Source organism: Harpia harpyja, chromosome 4 (assembly GCF_026419915.1).
Source record: "Harpia harpyja isolate bHarHar1 chromosome 4, bHarHar1 primary haplotype, whole genome shotgun sequence".
NCBI lineage: Eukaryota > Metazoa > Chordata > Aves > Accipitriformes > Accipitridae > Harpia > Harpia harpyja.
This window is the reverse complement of record NC_068943.1, coordinates 47,543,876-47,566,614: the sequence shown is the minus strand read 5'-3', so window position 1 is coordinate 47,566,614 and position 22,739 is coordinate 47,543,876. Positions and strand designations below refer to the sequence as shown.

The following is a 22,739-nucleotide window of genomic DNA, read 5'->3' as shown; positions in this document are numbered from 1 at the left end:
TGCCCCGACTGCGCTTTATACAGGCAGTGCCTCTCGGGACTCTGTAGGCTCTGACCCGGCATTGCCTACAGCCCCTGCTCCTCCCCTGCGTCAAGAGGTCATCTGCCAAAGGACAAGCATTGACGCCAGCTTGGTTTCACAGCTGTGTCTGGCTTTACCAATGCCATGTGTGGCCCAGCAGCAAGGTCTGACCGCATTCATTTGCCTGTCGCCACCTCTACAGGCTCAGCAGAGGAGGCAGGGGAAAAGGAGGGGAGGCACATGTCAAAACCCTGTGCTGTAGCATCCAAGGAGCCTGAAGCAGCATCGGCCACAGGCCCTGCCTTGAGACACCCACCTCGCTCATGTGCCTGTGTGGTAGGGTCACTCTGGCCAGCAGCTCAGCTCCCCCTACCCCACAGCAGGAGAGGGGAGATACTTAGAAGAGCAAAAGCTGAAAACTTGTGGATCAAAATAAAGCCAGTTTAATAGGTGAAGCAAAGCTGCATGCACAAGCAAAGTAAGGAATTTGTTCGCTACCTCCCATTGGCAGGCCACTTCCTGGAAAGCAGGGCCTCGGCATGCGTAACAGTTCCTTGGGAAGACACACAAACCGTAACTGCAAACGCCTTCCCCCCCTTCTCACAGCTTTTACTGATGAGCACGACATCATACAGTATAGAATATCCCTGTTGTCAGTTGAGGTCAGCTGTCCCAGCTGCATCCCCTCCCAAGTTCTTGTGCGCCCCCAGCCTACTTGCTGATGGGAGGGGAAAAAAAAGAGACAAAAGACAACCTCAGCACTGTGCAAGTGCTGCTTAGCAGTGGCCAAAGCACTGGTGTGTTACCAACAGTGTTTTAGTCACAAATCCAAAACACAGTATGGGCTGCTATGGAGAACATTAACTGTTACAGCCAGACCCAGTACAGTCTGGCCCGTGTCTGCAGCCTGGCACAGCGCAGCCCATCGGCCCGCCAGGCCTTGCAGTGACCATGCACCTTGCAGAGGGCGGGTGGGAAGGGGGGGTTGCTGGCTACAGGGACACAACCCCACCGGGTACTACTAAAGAGGCACAGGAGCACGGCACAGCATGCAATCCCCAACAGCACCTTCCCCCTGTCACTTGCAGGGAAGCAGCAGCCCCCCCCCCCGCTCCCGCCAGCCCACAAGCAGTCCAGTCCCGCTGCAGGCACTGCTCCTCATTTTCTGGCAGCAGCACCAGGCAGGGCTGGCACACCGGGGTCCTGCACAGTCCTAGGCCTGTCCCAGGAGCGGGCTGCAGCAGGAAGGACAGAGGCTCCCAGGCCAGCAGCACCCTTCCTTGCTGCGCATCATCGAGTCCCACTTTCAGCCTCCGCTTCTAGCACTACCTGCTGTGCTGTCCTCTGCATGATGCCACATCTGGGGCCGGCCACAGCCTTCCCAATGATGCTGGTACATCCCAGCCCTCCAGCAGCACTGGCTTTTTTCCTGCCACTGCCCAATAGAGACATGTGAGCTCCTAAGATGGTGGAGATGTCCGTTTACGCTTCTAAACCAGACTAAAAGTACTTAATTTATCATTAGACTTTCATTTGGGCAGATTTCAAGGGCTCACCTATGCTTTGGTCTATGGAATTTTTGACTGAGAGCAGGTGACAGCAAAGCCACCTGAAACCAATACCTCACAGAAATTTTTAAAAGCCTGCCAAAGTCACTGTCCTTCATAATTACTTTATTTCCAGTGTTCATTCCCTTTTCTTCACTGACCAGTAGAGAAAATGTCTCGAGTTTTATGCAACCCTGCTTGCTGCTCAAGTGCAGCTACTGCCTATGAGGCCAGCTCTAGCTAAAGAATCCAACAGATGGAAGAACTCCAGGACCTACTGAATCAGAAACTCAGCATACACAATTACTGCTGGGTTTATGCTGGACAATTACCCGTGAGATTTTCGGATAGCAGCCGTCAAGTTCCAGTGTCAGGAAGGTCTCGCACCATTCCCTGTCACATAGCCTTGGTCACAGCTTACAAACTCTTTTCAGAGCTTTCACAGCACTGCTGCATTAAGGTTCAAGAAGTGCTTTGAATAGGACAACCCTCTTCCCTCCCCCAATGACTTCAAGACCTCTCTGATGAAAAGCTGCAGCCTCGCTTTCGACATTTGCCATGAAATTTTCACACTGCGCTTCAGCTGTGTGCACCATGTATGTTTTATAAGGCCTCTGCCACAAGTATACCCAAATAGTTTTTACCTTGCTCCTTGTTTTAACTGCTGATGGCGCTCAGCTACTCTGGCTGCAAGAAGAGAACTGACCATAGGTTGGGAACATATTATTAATGTATATACTGAAGCATGGCAGCAGCTTTCCCTCCCTTTCTAGCCAGCTCTCCCATCACTGCAAGAAAAAGCAGTGCACCTTTCACAGATACTTCAGCTGAGAACCACAAGTCACTCTGGTCAGAAGAGCCCACCACATCCCACACCCTCTGTTTAGCCTTGGAAGAGAAACTCACACAGCTGCCCTGCCCCTGAACAAACGTGACCAGAGACACAGCACACACAAGAGGTTTCCTGCAGCACAAGCAGCTAGCAAGGCAGAGCTCAGGGGTGACTCTTGATGAAAGATGTAAAGACACAGGCCCAGCCAACTCTTGCAGCACTGCTCCAGCCCCTTACAGAAACTCTCGTTGCCAAAGTCGGCTAATTTGGCACTGCAAGCAGATGCCAGGTAAAGTCTACTAGTCTAGTTGAGATGAGCCTGCAGAGCATCAGAACCTGGAAGAGCACATGACACCTAGGCTGGAGGGTCTGTACAGCAAGAGAATGCCTCTTGTGGCTGCAGGTCACTCTGGAAGGCAGACAGCCTTTCCATTTATCAAGATTGGCTTCTCTCCAAAGCTCGTTGCAAGCGTCCGACATATGCCAGGGTTCTCTAGATCAGCACGCTTTTTGCTCAGCAGTTAAAAGAAAAAAGACGAGACCAAACTGGAGTTCCAGGGAGCTTTTATTGAGTTTAATCAACAAAATCAGGATTTTACCATTCATCGTTTTTGCACTCGGAACTCATGAAACTCTTCACAAGTCAGTGCAGCAACACACATACAGCCAGAGAAAATACACTCTCAACAAAATCTGAGCTCCACTGGAGAGTTTGCCAATTACCGATTTAACAGAAAGCCAATTTTCCCCTCCCTCCCCTGAATGTTTTCAAGGACTACTCCACGTTCTTTGCTGGTTAACAGTAAGAATACCAACCTCTTGACTAGGGACCAGTGGATTACGACATTCCACCTGAATTACAAGTAATTTTTTTTCTTGAAATAAAAGTTCCAGTTTCTTTCAATAAAGGGAACAGTGACTATTTTCTTCTCCTGACACCCCTTCCCCATAATTATTGGTTAAAATACAGCAAAGGCTGTATCTTAATAAACCCATTCCTCCCCCCACCCCTCCCTACCCTTCCCTAACTTGTCTACAGCAGAATTTAACAATGCTTCCACGTAGGGACATTTTAGCAACACAACGGTGAACTGAGCAAAACCTATAAGATAATCTGCCAAAGCCTCATTTTGAAGATCAGATGCCTGCTCTTTGGTCCGGAGACCTGGTTTATTATGAAGATAAACTGCGATTCACAAAAGATGGACCAGAAGTTCACAGCAATCGGAAAACTCCCTGCGCAGACTGCTGTTGCCCACCCTTTACCATGGCAGCCATACCACTGGAGTTCCTGGGAGCAAAATTCACTTTGTCCTCAGAAAGCAGCAGCTGCTCGGCCCCAGGGGCATTACAAAGTCCAGCACTGGGACAAGAACCACCTCAACGGCAGCTCGGGAGATGTGGCAAGGCATCTCCGTAACCTCTAGAACAGAAACCGAGGCAGGACAGCCGTCTGCTCAGGTTTGTGTCCTATCAGTCATTTGGGGAAAAAAAAAAACACCAAAAAAAAACAAAAAAACCACCAACAAAAACCCACCAGAAAAACAAAACAAACACCCCCCACCCCCAAACCACAAACAAAACCCCCCAAACAAGTGTGTGAAGCATTTTTAAATCCTGAGAGCAGACACCCTCCCCCATCCCAAGTAAAAATAAAGAACAAAAGATCAGAATGAGATGATTTGATACCAACATGTACACAACATGAATTCATGTTGAGCTTCCCTGTTCTTACCCACAAAAAAAGTCACAGAGGGCAAAGGAAAGATGCTCCCATCTCATTCTGGAAATTGAAACATGTATTTGCAACCAACCCACCCCCCTCCCTTGGGGAAAAGCCCTCAAGCAACTGTAGTGCACTCCTGACTGCGCACACCCAGAGACCAGCCTACAGTTTCTCTCGAGTACGCTGGCCAAAGATTCGCATCACTCTCTTCACAGCCACTTCACCCAGCTGTGAAGTTCCATTTCATCAGATTCACGGAGTGACACTTCTAGACTTCCGAGGGGAAAAGTGCAGAATACATCAGATTCTCATTCACGTCACCTTTGTCAGAGGAAGTATTTGACCTAGGGCTCATGACTGAAGGCTCCAACTAACGCATAAATGCACAGGCTGGTACGTGACCAGCAAAAACAGGAGCTCACAAGGAATCTCGGGAAACCAAGATTTATACACACTCCTTACTCCTGGGTAGGGAAAAAAACAACAGAAAACAAAACAAAACAATAATAAAAAACAAAAACAAAACAAACCCAAAAAACAAAAAAAACTAGGATTATCCTAGTCCTTTGGAGCATCTTTCCATTTGCAAGATTGCATCTGTTAGAGATAGCCTACTAGCACCAAAAATAGGCTGCTTCCTTCTTGACAAGAAGCCACCTAAAAATGGTGCCTCCGATAGTTTAGGTAAGTGCCAATCCTCAATTAGAGGCCAAGTTCAAAGTAATACTTTCAAAAATTCTGTGCTTCAAGAGGGACCATCAACACATGGCACCAGGCTAACCTACCACAAATCCAAGCAGAGCACACACGTCTGACTCGACATTGCTATCCTGTTCTTGTTACATGTGCATGCCCTGGTAAGATACAAAACTTTTATTTACATTTTTCATGTCTTTGTTGCACTAAAATGATCCCTCTTCTGTCTCTCTGGAAAAATCATAAGCTGGCTGCAGTACAAGAGCAAGATTTTACTTTTGGTCAAAGTTACCACCCACAAACTCCCACCCCCCACCCCCAAAAAGCACCCCAAAATTGTTTACATTTAGTACCTGCCAGTCAGATGTAAGCTGTGTGGCTCACAGAGTGTCTGTGACCAAGCTCTTGAGTTTGTACTCTAGTGCAGCATTTGCTACAATTACGGAGTCACTGCTGACAAAAGGAAAAAAAAAAATCCCAAACACAAAAACCTTTCCATCTTGTAAAATTGTTGTCAGGAGGCACCTGGCTTCTATTTATGATCCTCAAGGAAACGGATGGGTAAGTCCGCCTTGTAGTTCCAAACAATTTTACTCAAATTTAAAAAAGGGTCAAAATGGGGAGAAATTAAGACAATTAATTTCTGCCTCAAAGGTAAGCAAGCATGGTGTGAGTGCAGCATCTGTATATGCAATAAACAACTGAGCAAAAGGGACTGCATTCATCCAGGTGCCTCCTGCCAGTGTTGGTGAACAGGCTAAAAGGGAATTTAAAAAGAGTACGGTTTTTGATTTCTCACTCCTTTTGCCTGTAGATCAGGCCAAACATCAAGCATGTTGGGAGGGGCACAATTTAAAGCAACACTACTTGACCAGAAAGCACTTTTCAGCAATATACAATGCAAAATGACAGACAGCAATTCATGCCAAACAGAGGAGATGGCAAGCAGCTTTCTGCAGCTTCTGACATTAACAGGGGTTTGCCCTTACCTGCTCACAAGTCTGTATAGAGGCCACTCTGGGCAGAAAATGCACAATGCTGCAGGAAGTCAATCAATCCCACAAAGCTCCAGAACTGTCAGTTTATGCATGTAAATTGGTTTTCTATGGTCTCTCTTAAACCCAAATTCACGCCTTACGCATATACTGCTCAGCAACACTGACACACACTGGATTTCCCTCATGCCATGGTGGAACACAGGTCATGGCCCCCTTCAGAGCTTGTCAAGTTCCTGAAGTTTCTAGGGGGGAAATCGAAGAGCATCTGTGAACAGGTTGAGCTACAGATTTTGAGGCCTTGCAGCCCCCCAAGTGATCTCTTCTATACGAGCAGTACAGGACAGTGTTGCTAGCACCAGAGCAAACCCACCCTGACAAGGGACACTTGTAGAGGCCTGCTCTTCACAGAGGTCAGAGCCCTTCTCATTGTTTAGTGTTGCAGAAAACTGAGCCCCTCTCATCTTTAGCTGCTCCCATAATCAGTCTAATCCCTTTAACCCCAGCAACCTTCATCACAAAAGAAAAAGTTATATATGAACCCAAACAGAAAAAAAAAATCATATTTACAAAGTTTGTACAATATACACATCTGATTTTCTATGGGACACACTGCACCAGAGGAAAGAGGGCCATGGCTCTGAAACAAGTCTACATATCAAGTGCTGTAACTACTAATGGAGACTCTTATGGAAACCAGTCTTTAGTGTTCTGCTAGAGCATAGGGCTTTTCTTATGGCTCCTGCAAAGGATGACAGGCTACTCTTTCCTTCTGGAGCTATGATGCTGCACCTAATCAGCCCAGACTTTAAGTTGGTTTCATTTTAAATACAGGTATTTACAGTGTGGGTGAACTGCAGATGCATATCAACTCCTCCAATTAAAAAAAAAAAAAAAAAAGTTGAAGAAGAAAGTAGTATTACCAATACGTTTCACCTCCCAGCCCTGGGCTTGAGTACTTGGGGAGGAGGAGAGGGGGAAGAGAGGGGAACTTTGACCTGAAACCAAAAACGGCTGTCGATTCCTTGGGCTGTGTCGGAAAGGTGATATTCTGAATGGTCTCATAGCATAAGGCACTTTGCACGAATAAGTAACAAGCTCTTTAGCTTAAAAACAGATGAGTAACCAGGGAGAAGTTGAAATGCACTCAGTTGATGGTTGAAGAATTTGAAATAGCAGACAAGCTCGTGTTCATCAAGATTCTTCTCTTTTCAGGGTTTCTCTTCTTCCCTTGCTGCCCCTCCCACCCAAAGAAAAAAAAAATTTAAAACCAGCAGTTAGTGCAACTAATGTTCAATCAGCACACAGTGCAAACAAGTGGAAAAACAAAAAGACATTCCTCTTTTTATCTTCTTTCTTCCTTGCTGCCAAATTTAAAAAGAAAAAAAGGCCGAGCTCTTTAGTCTTCATAGTTCCGAAATGAAAAGACGAAGAAAAACCCACAAAGAGAAGGGTATCCCCAAAGAAACGATGTGTCACAGATCTGGATCAAAGGGCTTCACCTTCTGGCATGTGTAATCAAAGCCTGAAAAAAACAAACCAAAAAAACAACCACAACACCCACAGTTAAATCAATTCTATGCAAAACCAGAACGTAAGTAATGAATCACACTGACTGTGCAGCAGCTCTGGAAAAGCAAAGGGCATTTGGAACAGCTCAACCTCAACCACAGCTTCACAGAAAGAGGTGCTGCAAACGCCCAACTATACCCATGGAGCACGACTACCTACTGGTTTCTTATCCTTTAGGAAGTGGCAAACAGTTCTCAGCCAAGGTCACAGCATTCCCCTTAAGGAAGCCACCCTAAAGCCTTTTTCAAGTTCATCACCCAGGGCGGGGAGGTATTTATTTAGAAAACATGGAGAAAGCTCAGCCAGCAAAGCAGAGGCTGCAAGTCAGCTTGGTGTGACTGGCTAGGGCCCTCCTTGAATGATTTCAAAGAAGGGACATAGGTTCATCTTAATGCTATCTAGCACTCTGCTGCTATGGCCACTTTTTTTTTTTTTTGTCACCCGAGAAGAATTTCAGCAGCTTCGTTAGGATTCACTTTCTAATTCATGATCTCTGAAAAGAGCACACAAAAGAATGCATTTCCAACCCAAACTGTACAGTGTCTCATCTTGCACAATATAGCACCTTAACTAAAACCAGATCAAACATCATCCTGTAGCTGTTTTGCCTGACTCCAATCCAGGGCGAGTTTTCTTCTTACAAAAGGACTCGACTTAGCAGTTTTTCCCTCAGACAACAATCAGAAAAAGCACACTCGGGAGTCTCCAACAGTGAAACCTCATCTTCTCTTAAAGCTATGTAGATGACCTCAAGTGGCAGCAAAGATGAATTACAGCTTTGTTACCAACTTTGTTTACTCGCAAGAGTTCTATGAACCAAAGGATGCACCTTTAGCTTGAACCTGTTCCTTCTTAACTGGTGAGGTGCTTTGGCTCTTCTGTTAGTGCTCTGTTCCCAAAGCTGTCTTCTCTCCTCACCTTTTTGAGAGCCACCTTCCTCTCTGCCCCTCACAAATTTCTCATGTTAGGTAAGCAATACAGAAAGAATTCCTTAGGCTACTAGTAGCCACCCTGGCCTCTCCATACACCCTTCCCTGCTTCCTCTTTTACCCCATTTTTGGTCTCCTTAACGTGGTCAGCATTTCAATTAAAACAACTAAAAATTACTCATCCTCCACTCCCAGCTTCAGCACATCCACAGAATTCCTTGCACTGTCTATTTCAAACCCTTGTTCCCACATTCAGAGCCTCTTCAGCACATCAGTTTCCCTCCTCCCCTGGGATAACATTCACACATCAGCTCTTCTTTCATCCAACACAACTCCTCTATTTGGAAAGGCATTTACATACATACATGTTTATTGTTTCTCATCTTCTACAGGTTCACTGTGGTATTCTGCCACATACAGGCTCTTGTCAATGTTGCTTGGTATGGGTTTAATTTCAGTTCCCAACTGCTCCTCAATACTTTTCAGGTTGAATCGATCATCATAGGTGATCAAGTTGATGGCCAGGCCAAGATGACCAAAGCGACCTTGATGATAGAGGAAAAAAAAAAAACAAAACAAAACAAAAAAAAACCGACCTGAGCAATAGAAGGCTGAATGAAAAAGTCTGCAGACTGTGGAGTTATTAACATTGGTCTCTGATGACAAAAGCAAATCCAGAACCCGCCACAGGTCTCTACAACTTTCACATCAGTTTTTGGTAAGGAGTTTCATACTGCTACAGGAATAAGAAAACCCAGGAGGTTCAAAATGCTCTGACCAAACCTCCTAATTAATTACCCATGAAAAGTCTTCCAGTACTGCATTATGCACATCCAGCCTTTCTTCAATAACAGAGTTCTTGAACAAGTCTAAACTACAAAGTTCAAGTACAGTGAGTTCCTTTGTTTACTGCCTTCCTTAAGGGTGTATTTTGCTGATGTCCAGACATTAGAAACATACCTTGGAACACACACAGAAGAAAATCACGCTTAAGACACCACGGAAGCCAAGTTTTCAGTAGAGAATTTTCCCAAACTGCAGACAGGAGCATCTATAAGTCTCCTGAGATTAAAGCAAAATATGCTTCCCCCCCCCCCCCCATTAGGCTGTTCAGGCCAGTTTCAAGAGAACAGCCCTTTATTCAGATATTTGTGAGGATAACCATCTGAGATGATACCCAAAAATAAATTTCTCAGAAAAATCAAAGCTACCTAAAGTAGTTCTCAGATACACTAATAAAAACCAGAAGCCAACTGAAGCCTAAGAAACATCACAGTCATCAGCAACATTGTACCTAAAAGATGTTTTTCCTCTCACCTGATCTGCCAATACGATGGAGATAAGTCTCTGCCAGCTTTGGGAAATCAAAGTTTATCACCACATTCACAGCTTGGATATCAATACCTCGGGTAAACAGATCTGAAAGACAATCCAGGTCATGAAGAAAGTTAATTTCAATGAGATCAATTGCTGACAGTATTTAGGGTGAAAAGATTAACAATAATTAACATTGGCTTGCACTAGGTTCCACATATAAGCTTCCCTTGTATCAAGGACAGTTTACATACAATTCTGTTATGGCTGCTTCTTGCTCTTTATCCACTGTAACCATGATTAATACAAGAAGAATGACCAAAACACCAGATCTGCACATCTATGCCGAAAAAGTAATTAGAATGAACTAGTTTTTTCCACGTTAGACTACTTCTGAGCAGGTCGTCTCACACAAGCGTCTCCTCACACATGATTGTGCATTGCCAATGTCGCAACAGACTTGAGAGCGGAACTACATCCCACTAGCTCAACTATTTTTATTCTGCTTCTAGTGATTTTTGTTAAGAGGACCCAGACACATGTAGTGATCAGGAGACACTGCCACAATACTGCCCAAACAGGCCATACAATGGAGAACTCGGATCATACACAGGCCAATCGAAACTGTAAAAATATTTAGAAAAGACGAGCTGTAAACATTTAAAGAATCGGCAAAACTCACTCGGGTGATCCTAGCCACAGTTCTACTGATATTTCGTAAAGCTTACAGCCCAAAAACTCGGAGAGCACTCACATGAAAATATGCAGAAAACAGAACTAGTGCAGAAAATACTATCACAGTAAAACTATTTCTCAGCAAGCTGCACCTTCAGTTTGTCACAAAAGACAAAAATCTACATGCCTAAAGCAGTGCCGCACCCTGCTACACGCAGGCTTGACAAAGACATCTTATCAAAACATATGATTTTATTACAAATCACACAATCTATTATACCGGGGCTAACAGCTAATCCGCTTTCTATCACAACCTTTAGAAACAGGAAAACGTTTAGGAACTCTTACCAGTGCAAACAAGATTGCGGCATAAGCCATTTCGGAAATCGTGGAACACACGATTGCGGTGCTCCTGGAAATAAATAAATAAATAAACAAACAAACAAAGGGAGGGAACCAAACAACAAACCCCAAACCCCACCAAAACCAAACAACTGGCTGTGACTTTGAGGTATATTCAAGTTACAAACACTGAACTTCAATCACAGGAATTCCTCCTCGTCATTAGAGAACAGCTGAATCAAAGCTGCTAGTACATATTTTTTAGCACTTCTTACCCACATATTCTAGAGAACTTACCAGAGGGGCCCTTGGTACCACTTTTAGACACTTAACTGACTGTGTTTTAAAGCCTCCTACAGTTGCATCAAAGCCACCTCAGAATAGGAGTATCTTGTTATAATTACGTGAAACACACATCAAGGAAGTTAAACTGGTAGTTTGACCATCGTCTTCCCCCAGCCCCCTGCCACATGCAATACATGTTTTATTCATTCCCTTAAAAACCGACATCGGCAGTAACTTCATTCTCCAGTATGAAGTATTTTTCACTACCAATTCAGAATTAGAGGTGGGATGAGACAATTCTCTGTGAAGACTCTCCTCTCACAAACAAGTCACTTTGGGCCACGCAAAGATCAAGGAATATCACTGTTAAGGAGCGAAATTAACAGCAGGAATGAACAAGTTGAAGGTTTCCACACAAACATACCTGCATTTTGCCACAAAGATCGTCTATGGACTGGTCAAAAGCATACAAAATTCAGACTTCAAGGAACCCATTTGCATATCTCTGTTCTCAATACTGACACCACTTCTATTTCTGCTTAATTAATTACCGGTCTGCATATGGCCCAGCAAACATTACCATTACCTGTCAGTTCGATGAACAGCAAGCTAGGTTTCCTCTAAAGCTGTCATTTGAATTTATTCTAGCTTACATATAAAATTAAAAAAAAAAAAATTCACAGTACTGCTGTTTTACATGCGTCACTTCAACCTTCTGATATCTTTTAGTAAACTTACTGAAAACAAGGATGTTACAAGTATGAAGCTCGAGGACACATGAGCTAACATACAATTAACAGAAACCTCTGCACCAGCAAAGCTGCATTGGCATTTTTTCACCGTCTACACCAAGACCACAGGTGCTCAGTCGCCGTACACCAGTCACGGCTTTCGCCAAGACGTTTGATCAAAGCCACCTCCCTGACTTCTCAGATTCCCCTGCAGTCACAGTGCAAGATTTACTGTTTGCAAAGCCACGCAGAGCACTCAATTGGCTGAGTAGTGGGGTTTTTGTTGTTTGTTTTAAATCAGGCTTGTTTTCATCTCTGTCAGTTACACTGTGTGGTCTACCATGGCTCCCCGTGCTGGCAAAAGCTAGGCAGCAAGCACTAAGAACTGTGCCTTCTGGCTGCGGTCTATGCTTACACTGGACTAATTAACCTGACCTGAAGTACTCTTAAGTACCAGCTGACCAGCTAACACTGAACAGCCTGGAAAGGGGGGGAGGGGGGGGCGGTCTAAAACCAAATCCACAGCAAAGCAATACATGTTTCAGTTTTCAAAGAATATGCAACTTTAAAGCAAGCACAAGACTTAATTCAGCTGTGCAATAAAGCTTGGGGTGGTGTGGAATAAACCACTGCAGACTTCATACTCACCTGCCTCATTTTAGCATGGATATAGAAGCAGGAATAGCCCAGCTGGGAGATCTTTTTAGCTAGCAATTCAACCCGTTGAGAGGAGTTGCAGAAAATAATCGACTGGTTGATCTGGAGCTGAACATATAAGTAGCACGCTCAGTAAATGCAGAATTTTACTAACAAATGATCCAAGACATTAAGTCTAAATCCCTTCCAGAAAGAAAGCAAAGCAGGTATGCTGCTGGTAAGTTACACAGTACATATTTTTGTACAAGAGGGGGAAAAAATTAACAAAGGTCTGTAACACAAAGGTGTGCAGGACAAGAAGCATGCTTTTTTAGCTTCAGCTAAATAGCACTTTTTGACAAGCAAAAAGTGTTGTTATGCCATCTTTGCCACCCTCAGTCCTATTCTTGGTTCCGAAAGCAAAAAAGCTTCTGCATGTTCTTGACCCAGCCCTACTGCTTACCCTGGAAAACAGCGTATTGAGGCAGTGTACTTTCTGACGCTCAGTTACATAGGCATAGTACTGGGTAACTCCCTTCAAGGTCAGCTCCTCCATCAGATTAATCTCGTAGGGTTTCTGCAAATGGGAATTCTGAAAAATAAAGGTAAGGATAAAGCAGGCATATCTACACACAGAACAACGTAAGTACTTCCCACCCTCCAGCACATTTAACTTCCTCCACTGCAAGAATGCACTACCTAGCCACTCGCTCTTCATGCTATACACAGAACAGACAGGGTGAGTAAAATTTCACAAAGGGTTACTTATAAATCCAAGGTGACCAAGCAGGCCAAACAGGAGCACCCTCTGGAAGCAAATCAGTGCAGATGGCATATAGCTGATGTACAAAGTGGAAAACAGTACCTTATAGGCAAGAACTGTGCGTACCTAGCTTTCCTATGAATGCTACTGTGGGTCAAAAATTATTTTCAAACTTCTGCCCTAGATTTAGGCTGATTTACTTCACATGCAATGTCACCGCCATCATATGTATATGATTACATCTGCACTCACCATGAACTTCTGTACACTCAAAGGGAAAGTGGCTGAGTAGAGCAAAATCTGTCTGTTTTTAGGTAGCGTGAGAATAATGTCTTCCATTATTTGAACAAAATCTTGAGACAGCAACTTATCTGCCTGTAACAACAGAAGTAATAAAGAGTAAGTTAAATTAATGGGGCAAGATATCAGTCTTCTGGTAGTACCACATGGCAGAGGGCGGGGTTGGCGAACAACAAACAAAACACCAGGAGCATTCTCCCTGCCCTTATGATGGGACTGTCCCCTTTGGAGCACACGCCACGCTCCAAAAGATATGCAATTTAGCTGCTGGAGACAGGATTGGTCAGTGAAAGGAAGTTTACTGTCTCCTGGTTTTCAAGATTTTGATTTAAACAGAATCAAATTCAGGAAAAATAAATGGAATCTAAATTGAAAAGTTATCAGGGTTCCTATCAGAGTCACCCAAGAGCTTTCACACAACAATTTTTCTCAGCCTCTCACTCAGAAGCCTGTGTGCTATTGGGATGTTCATAGATCAGTTTTATAGACAATTATGTGGTAAGCACAGCTCACTCATTATAAACTGAAACCAAATGAAATGCATTGCTTCATTTCAGAATAGACTGTTAATCTATTCTCCAGGAACTGCAAAGACAACAGGAAAGGCAAATCTTCCTAGGTTGTTTTCTTAAGAGATTCACGTGCAGAACAATTCTTCTGCCAAAGTACCTTCTCAAAAATACCGAGAAATGGATGAGCTATAACCTTATAGCGTCTCTAAGCAAAGTTTGATTTGTTGCTGTGCATAACGAGGAGACTCGCTGAGACACATCACTGCTTTAACCTGGTGTTAAAATCCCAAGACGTTTAACAGGAGCAACTTGCCTCATCCAATACTATCATCTGGACATGCTCAACTTTTGCTACTCCTTTCTTGATGAGATCGAGAATTCTCCCAGGGGTAGCTATCACCACATGCACTGTAAGGTTAGAAGAGCAAAAAAAAAAAATGGTTAAGGCGACTAAACCAATGTTTCTGGCATTCATGGCCACATTTCATACGAACAGTTTTAGAGAATAACAACAGCATACAAACAGCAAACAAGACATACCACAGTCTGTCCTGTAACAGGCAAACAGCAACAACAAGCAGAAGTTCCACTGCCACACTGCAAAAGCCACGAACAAACAACAACTGTAGTGTAGCAGAAATGCTCCAACCTGTATCATCAAGCCTCATTATGTCATCTCGCAAATTGGTTCCTCCCGTTGTTGCCATCACTTTGGCACCTCCCATGTGTTTGCTGACTTGGATACAGATTTGACTGACCTGCAGGGCTAGTTCACGGGTGGGAACGATCACCATTGCTGAAAGTTAAAAGCGTCAGCATGAGTTACTAGTAACACACTGTATCTTAAATAGTAATCCTTAGAGGAGACAGAGACTTTATGAAAGCTGTACTTCTATGGGGTTGGAGTTCCACTCTGGATATCCTGAACGAGACCTAGAAACTGCTTACAAGGCAAATTCTGTGAAAGGGTTCTCCGTCCCTTGATATTCCCTCCATGCAAGTCCCCCAGCCAGCATGCTTCCTTATTACTCCAAATCCACTTTCCAAGGCAAGGCGGTGAAGTCCAGAAGATGTCGTCCATTTCAGGCTTTCGAAAGCAACTGTGGGACTTTTAAAATTCCACCTCCCCTCCACCACTCCCCATTAACTTTCTTTGAAAGTACAAGCAGATAACCTATGCTGTTCAATTTCCTTGACCAGTTTTAGATTCAAGTCTGCAACGTAGGGACTGATACCATTACCCGGCTGCAACTGAGTGAGATCCATCTCAACTGACCTTGTATATTGTCCTTCTTTAAGTCTAGCCGTTCAAGTAAAGGAATGAGGTAGGCTCCGCTCTTGCCTGTTCCATTTTTCGCTCTAGCCAAGATATCCCTACCAGATAAAGCAATGGGGATGCTCTCCTCCTGAAATGCAATGACAAACAGTACATGAGCAATCATAAGCCATGCTCGCTCAAGAGGCTGGCCAAATTTAACTCTCCTCACTCACAGTACCACGGGAAATCCAATTGTTTCATAAGCAGAATATCCTGCAACTGCAAGCAGCACAGATGCACAGCAGGAAGGAGTTAAACCTATCAGTAAAGAGTTCCCCAACAAAGCAATAGCTCTGCTCCCCATATCCCACTTAAAAGTCCTTAATTTGCCTGGTCATAAGAGAACCAGGGATCAGGTACCACAGGAACGGTAAACCCGTGCTGACACATTAGGAAAAAAAGTGAAAAATTAGGGAAAAAAAGTGAAGAGACAATGACAGTTACTAGCAAACTCCTGCTATGGAAAAAGATACCCACCTATATCTTAACATCAGAACCACCTCAGGCCATGTAATTCAAACCTGCACGCTCTTGTGATATACTTTGCATAAAACCAGCAGGCTTTCCTTTTGAAACTTCAGCCATTCAAACACAGGCCCCAAGTATTTTTCGTTTCGCTGTCTTTTACAGCAACAGCTAAAGAACCCTCAGCCTTTTGGAAAGGCAGCACGGTTAGAATCTGTTTTAAAGCAGACAAATTACCTAAAAGCCACAGTTTTCTCATGCAGAAAGGAGATACAGTGGCAGAGCTATGTCAATGATAATCCTCCAAAGAGCAATTAAATGAGGGTTCAACCTCCCCACCCCCCTGAAGTTTACACATCAACAGTTCTTAACAGAACAAGCCTTAAAAGCTAAAGCAAGATGGAGGGACAGAAAAGTAAACTTGCTAACATATTAATCTCTCTCCCATAATCTCCATTACACTCCTTCCAGATGCTTATGATAAAAAAACCAAGACTGCGTAATAAAGCCATAGTTATCTTTGTAACAACTAAAGGCATGCAGCCTATGGTAACTCAGTTTTCAGGAAAATTTACAGAACAGCCCTGTTCTCACTAGGACTACTTACATGAAGGGTGTTACTGAACAAAGGATTGACACACTAATGCCTCCAGAATGAAAAGGAAAATCCAAGTTAACTTCTCTAAAGTGTAAGTCAGTCCCATCTCTAAGTCACCCACCGCATGGCTTTGTGATTTATTCAGGTAATAGAAATTCTCAACCCCAGTTTTCCCAAATCATGACATGAGTATCCAACATTTAAGCATGAATAAGAATTACAATAAATTTGTAAAAATTAAATACTGCTTGTAAGTAGTCTGTTTGTAAACAACCTGAATAGGAGATGGTTTTTCCCAGCCCATTTCAAAAATTCCCATCAGCAACTCCCGTTTCAAACAGTAATCTTCAAACTCGTTTCCTTTTGTGGAGGTCACGTCCTGAATAATCAAAAAAAGGACATCCATAAGATTAGGTCATACAACCCGCAGCTGTAGATTGGTCTCACTCCATGAGAGACTGCCTATGCAGGAAGACCACAAAGTGCATTCCATTACTATACAGGAGTTCCCACTAATCTGTGCAATACCATTCAGTGGAGAAGGAAACATTTGCTTTCTCATAACCAAATACAGTACTGTAAACATACACTGACATCTTTCAATCTGCCTTGCAAGAGACACTGACAATCAGTCCCATGCCGTAACACTAATAAAGTAAGAAATTCACAGCAAACGCTGTTTTTGAGCTTTCCAAGAGAAGCATCTCCCCCAAGCATTTGTAGAACAAATTAATTCTTTATTTAAAACAGCAGGAGCTGAACTGCTTTTGAATCATTGTTTAGGACAAATATTTTGCCACTGCAGCTTCTCCTCCCTCTTTTATTTAATATTTATTCCTACAATTCAACCATCCTTACCGAAGTTTTGATTCTCAAATCCTTTGGAGGGAGTTTTAAAGTCTTCTTCCAGTCATCACCAGGTCTATAGCAAAAATAAAATAAAAATAAATTAAAAAAAAAAGTTTAATAATTTTATTTTGCATTTTTAGCTTCTTAGATACAGATTACATGTCTCTCAGAACATGTAATATTTTCACCTCCGGAAAGCTAAAAGCACCTACACATACGAGCTCAAGTCTTCTCTGAGCTAAGCAGGATGCAACAGGCAGGAAACTGTAAACACAGAAAACGAGCAATCTGCCAAGCGCACAGAGAATTTGTGAAATCTTTATCCAGTCATAATTCAAGTCCCATTTTTAGGGCACTGAATCAATCCAGTAGAACACAGATTTAAAACTGAGCACTGACTTAGTCATATAACAGAAACTGGCTATAATAAATCCACATGAGAATATTTCATCACTTTAAAAAAAACAAAAACAAAAAAAAACCAAAAAATCTCTTGTCCAGGGAACATCCATTCTTAATCCGTGAGTAATATGAGAAGATAAAAAACACTTTTGGGGAGAAAATTAAGCAAGCACACACTCCGCTTGTTGATCAAATGTTGTCTTTTGCTCTCAATGAGATTTAGACACCCATCCTCTCTTGAAAGCCACTGTACAGAGGAGAGCAAGTCCTTCTCTCCCCCAGTCCCAGGAAGTCATGAGTGAATTTTGATGAGTTTAACTCATCAGTTTCATTAGAGTAACTGATTAAAAAACAAAAGGGGGGGGGGGAACAAGTTAGGCAAACTTTAAGAACCTGAGTACTCCGTTACGCATTCCCTGACAACAGCTGGCATTTCCTTCGCAAATAATCAAGTAACAAAATACAAGTGAATGTTGTTCAGGGGGAGGAGGAACCACAGGGAAAAAAAGAAAAGGAACACATTACCATACCATCCAAGTCTTTTACATCTTTCAGAATTTCCAACCAGCCCACTCATGTTTTATTAGCACACTTCCAAAACCAGTTTGATGGTAGTAGAGTATCACAGTGGTACCACGTTATCTCAGCTCAGGCTTTCATGAATTAAAGCCGGAGTATCACACCAAGGAGAGCAAGGGCTACTGTTTAAGATCGATGACAGAAGATAACCAACTTCAAAGAATTTTCCACCATAAGAAAGAACTGCAACAAACAACTGAAAAGCATACACAACTGGACTGAGACTAGGTGGCGTTTCCTCTTCTGTCTTAAATTTCAGTTCAGATCCTTCCCACTCCCCAACTTCCCTCTCATACTACTTGCAACGAGCAAAGAAAACAGGATGCTGCTGCTGCTCAGTGGGCTACCTCTGACAAGCAGCTACACATTCTGAAAAGCAAAGCATCACATTCAATTTTCACAACAAACACTCTCAGAGAGAAACTTGCACATGGAAATACAGCTTTCTTTTCATAATGCACATCACAGGACACTTCTAACCGCCAGTGTCATCAAACAACAGAAGAAAACTTTTTAAAATGGGAACCCAAGAACGCTTTCCCATACGCGACTTTTAAACATTATGTTTGTGGCAGCCGATACAAACACTTACTTAATAGCGGTGGTCATAGTCTGTGCTTGCTGTTGAGTGCCATTATTGATTGTGTTGGCATTTTTCAGCTGGTTCATCTGTTGCTGAGTTTGTGTGCCTCCACCTCCTGGGCCCCCGCTGGGTTTTACAGGGCCTCTCAACTGCCCATTCTGACTGGATAGACCCATTATAACAGGGTTCTCTGTTCTGGCCGTGCTCATGTTTTTATTTTTAAAGATGTCTTTTTAGACTTCAAAACTTTGAAAGTCAGTACAGAAACTGTAATAACAGTTTATTAGACTCTCCAAAACGAAGAGATAAATAAGTCTTGCTCAATATATGAGTCCTTTATTGCAATGCAGGCAAGCACCTGTAAGTCACTCAAAAGTAAAGTAGTAACTTGCTCTGATGCACTGTGGATCAACTTTTTTTTAAAAAAAGCCCTCTAACAAAGTTGAGTTATATCAGAATTCACTTGCTTCAATCTGAAAGAGAAGCAGACGATAACAATTAGTATGTGGATTTTTATCTACATAAGTCACATCAGTTTACCTTTGCATTTTAAGAACCACTTCTTCACAAGCACTGTGCAACAACAGTACTTGCTTTTCTGTTTTCTCGGTGATTACTACCAAGACACATGTCAAATTTTTTTCCCCTTTCTATAAAGCTGTGCCCACCACCTTCAGTCACCAAAGATAATTTTCTGAGCAGCTGTATTTTCAGCAGCCTTCTAGTGAGTAACCACTTGAAATACACTACCTGTCCTTCCCCCCACCCCGTAAAGTAAGCATGAATTATATCAATTGCTTTGCCAGTTCTCGAGGTTCCCCCACTTCTGGGACACAGCAAAACAGCCCTAAAATGCTAAGCAACAACGTTATGCACAAGTTTGTGACAGGAAGCAAGACCACAATATCAAGTGGTCATTCCAGTTAGAACTGACAAAACCCTTAAATTACTCTGATCGCCCTTTACACTTTGAAAGGGAAATAGAAACCATCTTTTTTTTATGGAAATAAACAAACAAAAAAAGCCCCCCCAAACCAGCTTACCCTCCTCCAACCCGAAAATTAGTTCAACCAGCTTACTCTAACTTTTAAATTGGGTATTGATTTAACACCACTCAGAATAGCGAAACTAATGATATCATCAAGCTGAACTGACAGTAGCTTCCTGTTTTGTTAAGTCTAAGTGACTGAGCCTAAACTGAAGCAGTGAGTAACATACATTTATACCAGATATCTAGCTTCCTGCTTATGTCTTCCACATGATGTTACCTTCCAGCTGTCAGTAACAACCCCTATTGCGCTCAAAGGATAACATTTGGTACACATGACCTAATGTTGACACCGTATTTAACACAAAGATGCACCTTACATAAAGCAAGCACGGACCAGTGCCGAAGAACTCGATATTAGGGAGCCAAGACACTCCTAGTCCGAAACCTTTCAGAAGCAGCAGAAAATAGGCTTGCCTGTACAATTTCTCATCACGATGCGTCCGTATCTTGGGAAAACGCAAAGGAAAAACTAGCAGACTACTGCTTCCTAACTTCAGCATCCACAAAAAACGTGTGCTTCGCCAGTGAATAAAAGGCACATTCAAGAGCATTTCAAGAGGATGGGGAAAAGGAATTCAGACTCTTCCCAGACCTCCCAGCTGTTTCCACGGGTGGCAATCCTAGCTTCACAGCAAAACTTTAAAGTTTGCAGAACTAGGATTTTCCTGCTAGTTATCCTCCTGACTGGAAGCACTCTTTCAAGGCATCTTTGAAAGGAGACTGCTCCTGCCCACTGACTTTCTGAAAACCGGACGAGTCACACAAGTAACCAGGGCCACCTAAAAGGCCCGGACACCAACGGTGAGGAGCTCCCCAATATTGTAGGAGATGGAACCTCTCGGTCTCAGTCCCTCGCTCCTAACTACCCTTTACGAGGAGAGAGATTAAAGGAGAACACGCACAGCCTCACCGAACCCGACAAACCTCCCCGTTCCGAGACGAGAAGCGCCACCATTTCGCAAACCGGCGGTCCAACGGAAGAAAGCCGCCCCCCCCCCCCCCGCACCACGACTCTCCCCTCCAGGCGCAGAGCAGGTCGGCGAGCGGCCGGCCGGGCTGGCGGTCAGGGCAGCCGCCGCTAGACCCTTCCCCTCCTCTGCCGGCAGCCGGCCCCGCCGCGCCGCGCCTCAGCAGGGCCGGGCCGGCCGGGCCCCGGCACAAAGCGGCCGCGCAGCTCGCCCGGCCGCCGGAGCCCCCTCGGTGCCCATTGTTTCCGCCGAGCCCGGGCCGCACTGCGGCGTCGCCCCCGCCGCGGCAGAGGGCGGCGCGGCCGCCGGGGCCCTGCGGCGGGGCCGCCGCCGCCCGCGAAACGCAGCTGCGCCACACCGGCACCTCCCGCCCGCGAACAATGGAGCGGCCCCCGCCCGCCGCCCCACCGCTCGAGCCGGCGGCGAGCGCCGCCGCGGCCCCGCCCCGCGCGCCGGCCCCGCGGCCCAGCCGCTCCCGCCGCGGCCCAGCCCGGCCCGGCCGCCCCCGCCCCGCTCGCGGCTCCTCGGCGCCGCCAGGCCCCGCCGCTCCCGCGGCCCGCCGCAGGCCGCGAGGCTCGGCCGGGCGGTGGCGGCGACCCCCCCTCCCCGCCCCGCTCCCGCGGACCCGCGCCCGCCCCGGCGCCCTGGCCCGTCCTCACCGCCACCAGCCGCGCTCCCCCCCCTCGCCCAGGTATAAAATCCTCTCGCTCCCCCTTGGTGCCTTGTTATGGCGACTCGACGCTCCAAGATGGCGGCTTCCTCCTTCCTCCCGTGCGCCCTCCCCCTCCCGGCAGGGCAGGCCGGCCCCGCCCCGCCCCGCCCGCCCGCACGCACGCACGCACGCACGCACGGACGCCCGGCGCGCGCCACGCCCGGCCCCGCGTGGGATCCCCCACACCGCGCTCCGCCGGCCACGTGACCGCGCCGGCGCCGTCCTTCCGCCCCTGCGCGCGGTCGCGATTGAGCCCGCGGCCGGTCCTCCGGCGGCGACCGGCGCCGAAAAGCCCGAGGGCGGCAGCGGGGGAACCGGTCCCAGAAGGGCCGCAGAAGGAATAAAGGCTTCGGAGCGGGGTCAGCCCCGTCCTCCGTTGGCGGTGGGGCGGGCACCGCTCCCGCAGCTACAGAAGCGTTTTTGGCCATTTACGTCTCCCTAAGACAGAGGGGGACGCGTAGCGACAAAGGTAGAAGCCGCCAGCGCCGGCGGCTTCTCTGGCTCAGAAGCAGCACGCGGCGTGGACCTTGTCACAAAAGATACTGGGAACGCTCCTGTTTCCCGAGAAAAAGCCTGCAAAGCTAACGCGACGTCGTTGCGTAGTCACTGAAACATAGCTGACACAAACATAAGAATAAAAGACTGACCCGCGGCCTGCAGGAGCCATAACCGCTGATGGTGACGGAGTGCGAGTCACCATTTCCTTTTCGGATGGCTGTGGCTTAGACGAGGATCTTGCCGAACTGAGGCACAACAGGGATGTAATCTTCAACACCGGCCTAAAAGTGCTGGTAATTCCCAAACTGCTTTGCAGACAAATTTTTGTTGAAATGTTTTTTCCAAAATGGGCACAATGAAACAGGGAAGCCCGTTTGTTTCCTCTCACCTTGCCGTTTTCTCCTAGTTCCTCCCATCTTACAGCCGTCCTTAGATCGCTCTTTATCCCTGCCCTCTGCGGCAAAACACGCGCCCGGGGCCAGCACTGTGGTGCGCGAGTTGTGCGTGCCCGCCCGTAGCGCCACAAGAGGTCCACGGGTCGCAGCCGGAGGAAGATGCCACACCGTTCCCTGCTCTGCCAGCCACAGCCCCATCACCTCCATCAGGCCTGGCGACCCTTCCGCTGCAATAATTTCACATATTCCTGCCCGACTCTCATGGGAAATGAGATCGGCACAGCCTCGTCCTTAATTTCTTTCTTCCGTTCGCTCCCAGGCTACCTTTGGCTCCGCTGTGGGGCTACCGCCGTGTCCTGAACTGCTGTCCCCTGGGGCAGAGAGGTGGTCCCTTGTCAGCCTCTCGCCTGCCTGATGCGTCCCGCTTTCTTCTTAAAGCTTCTAT

The 22,739-nt window shown here is 45.6% G+C and overlaps 1 protein-coding gene across 1 annotated transcript; it reads right to left on the bottom strand.

The window, feature by feature from the left end:
• Positions 1–4,954: 4,954 nt before the first annotated feature.
• DDX6 (DEAD-box helicase 6) lies at positions 4,955–21,487 on the bottom strand. The gene is made up of 14 exons (XM_052783831.1): positions 21,349–21,487; positions 18,680–19,143; positions 17,116–17,179; positions 16,532–16,636; positions 15,153–15,282; positions 14,526–14,672; positions 14,186–14,284; positions 13,317–13,435; positions 12,765–12,893; positions 12,314–12,430; positions 10,656–10,719; positions 9,636–9,737; positions 8,684–8,863; positions 4,955–7,342 (listed from the first exon to the last, which is right to left on the bottom strand). Exons 2-13 carry the CDS (start codon positions 18,877–18,879, stop codon positions 8,688–8,690), a joined length of 1,452 nt encoding a protein of 483 aa, XP_052639791.1. The 5' UTR covers positions 18,880–19,143; positions 21,349–21,487; the 3' UTR covers positions 4,955–7,342; positions 8,684–8,687.
• Between the last annotated feature and the right edge of the window lie 1,252 nt (positions 21,488–22,739).

Coding starts and splice junctions, on each gene's coding strand:
- DDX6 (XM_052783831.1), bottom strand. CDS start 18,879: ATGAGCACGGCCAGAACAGAGAACCCTGTTATAATGGGTCTATCCAGT. Junction 13,436..14,185: donor GATAGTATTGGATGAGGCAA/GTTGCTCCTGTT, acceptor TGTTACAGGCAG/ATAAGTTGCTGTCTCAAGAT. Junction 9,738..10,655: donor CCGCAATCTTGTTTGCACTG/GTAAGAGTTCCT, acceptor ATTGTCTTTCAG/ATCTGTTTACCCGAGGTATT.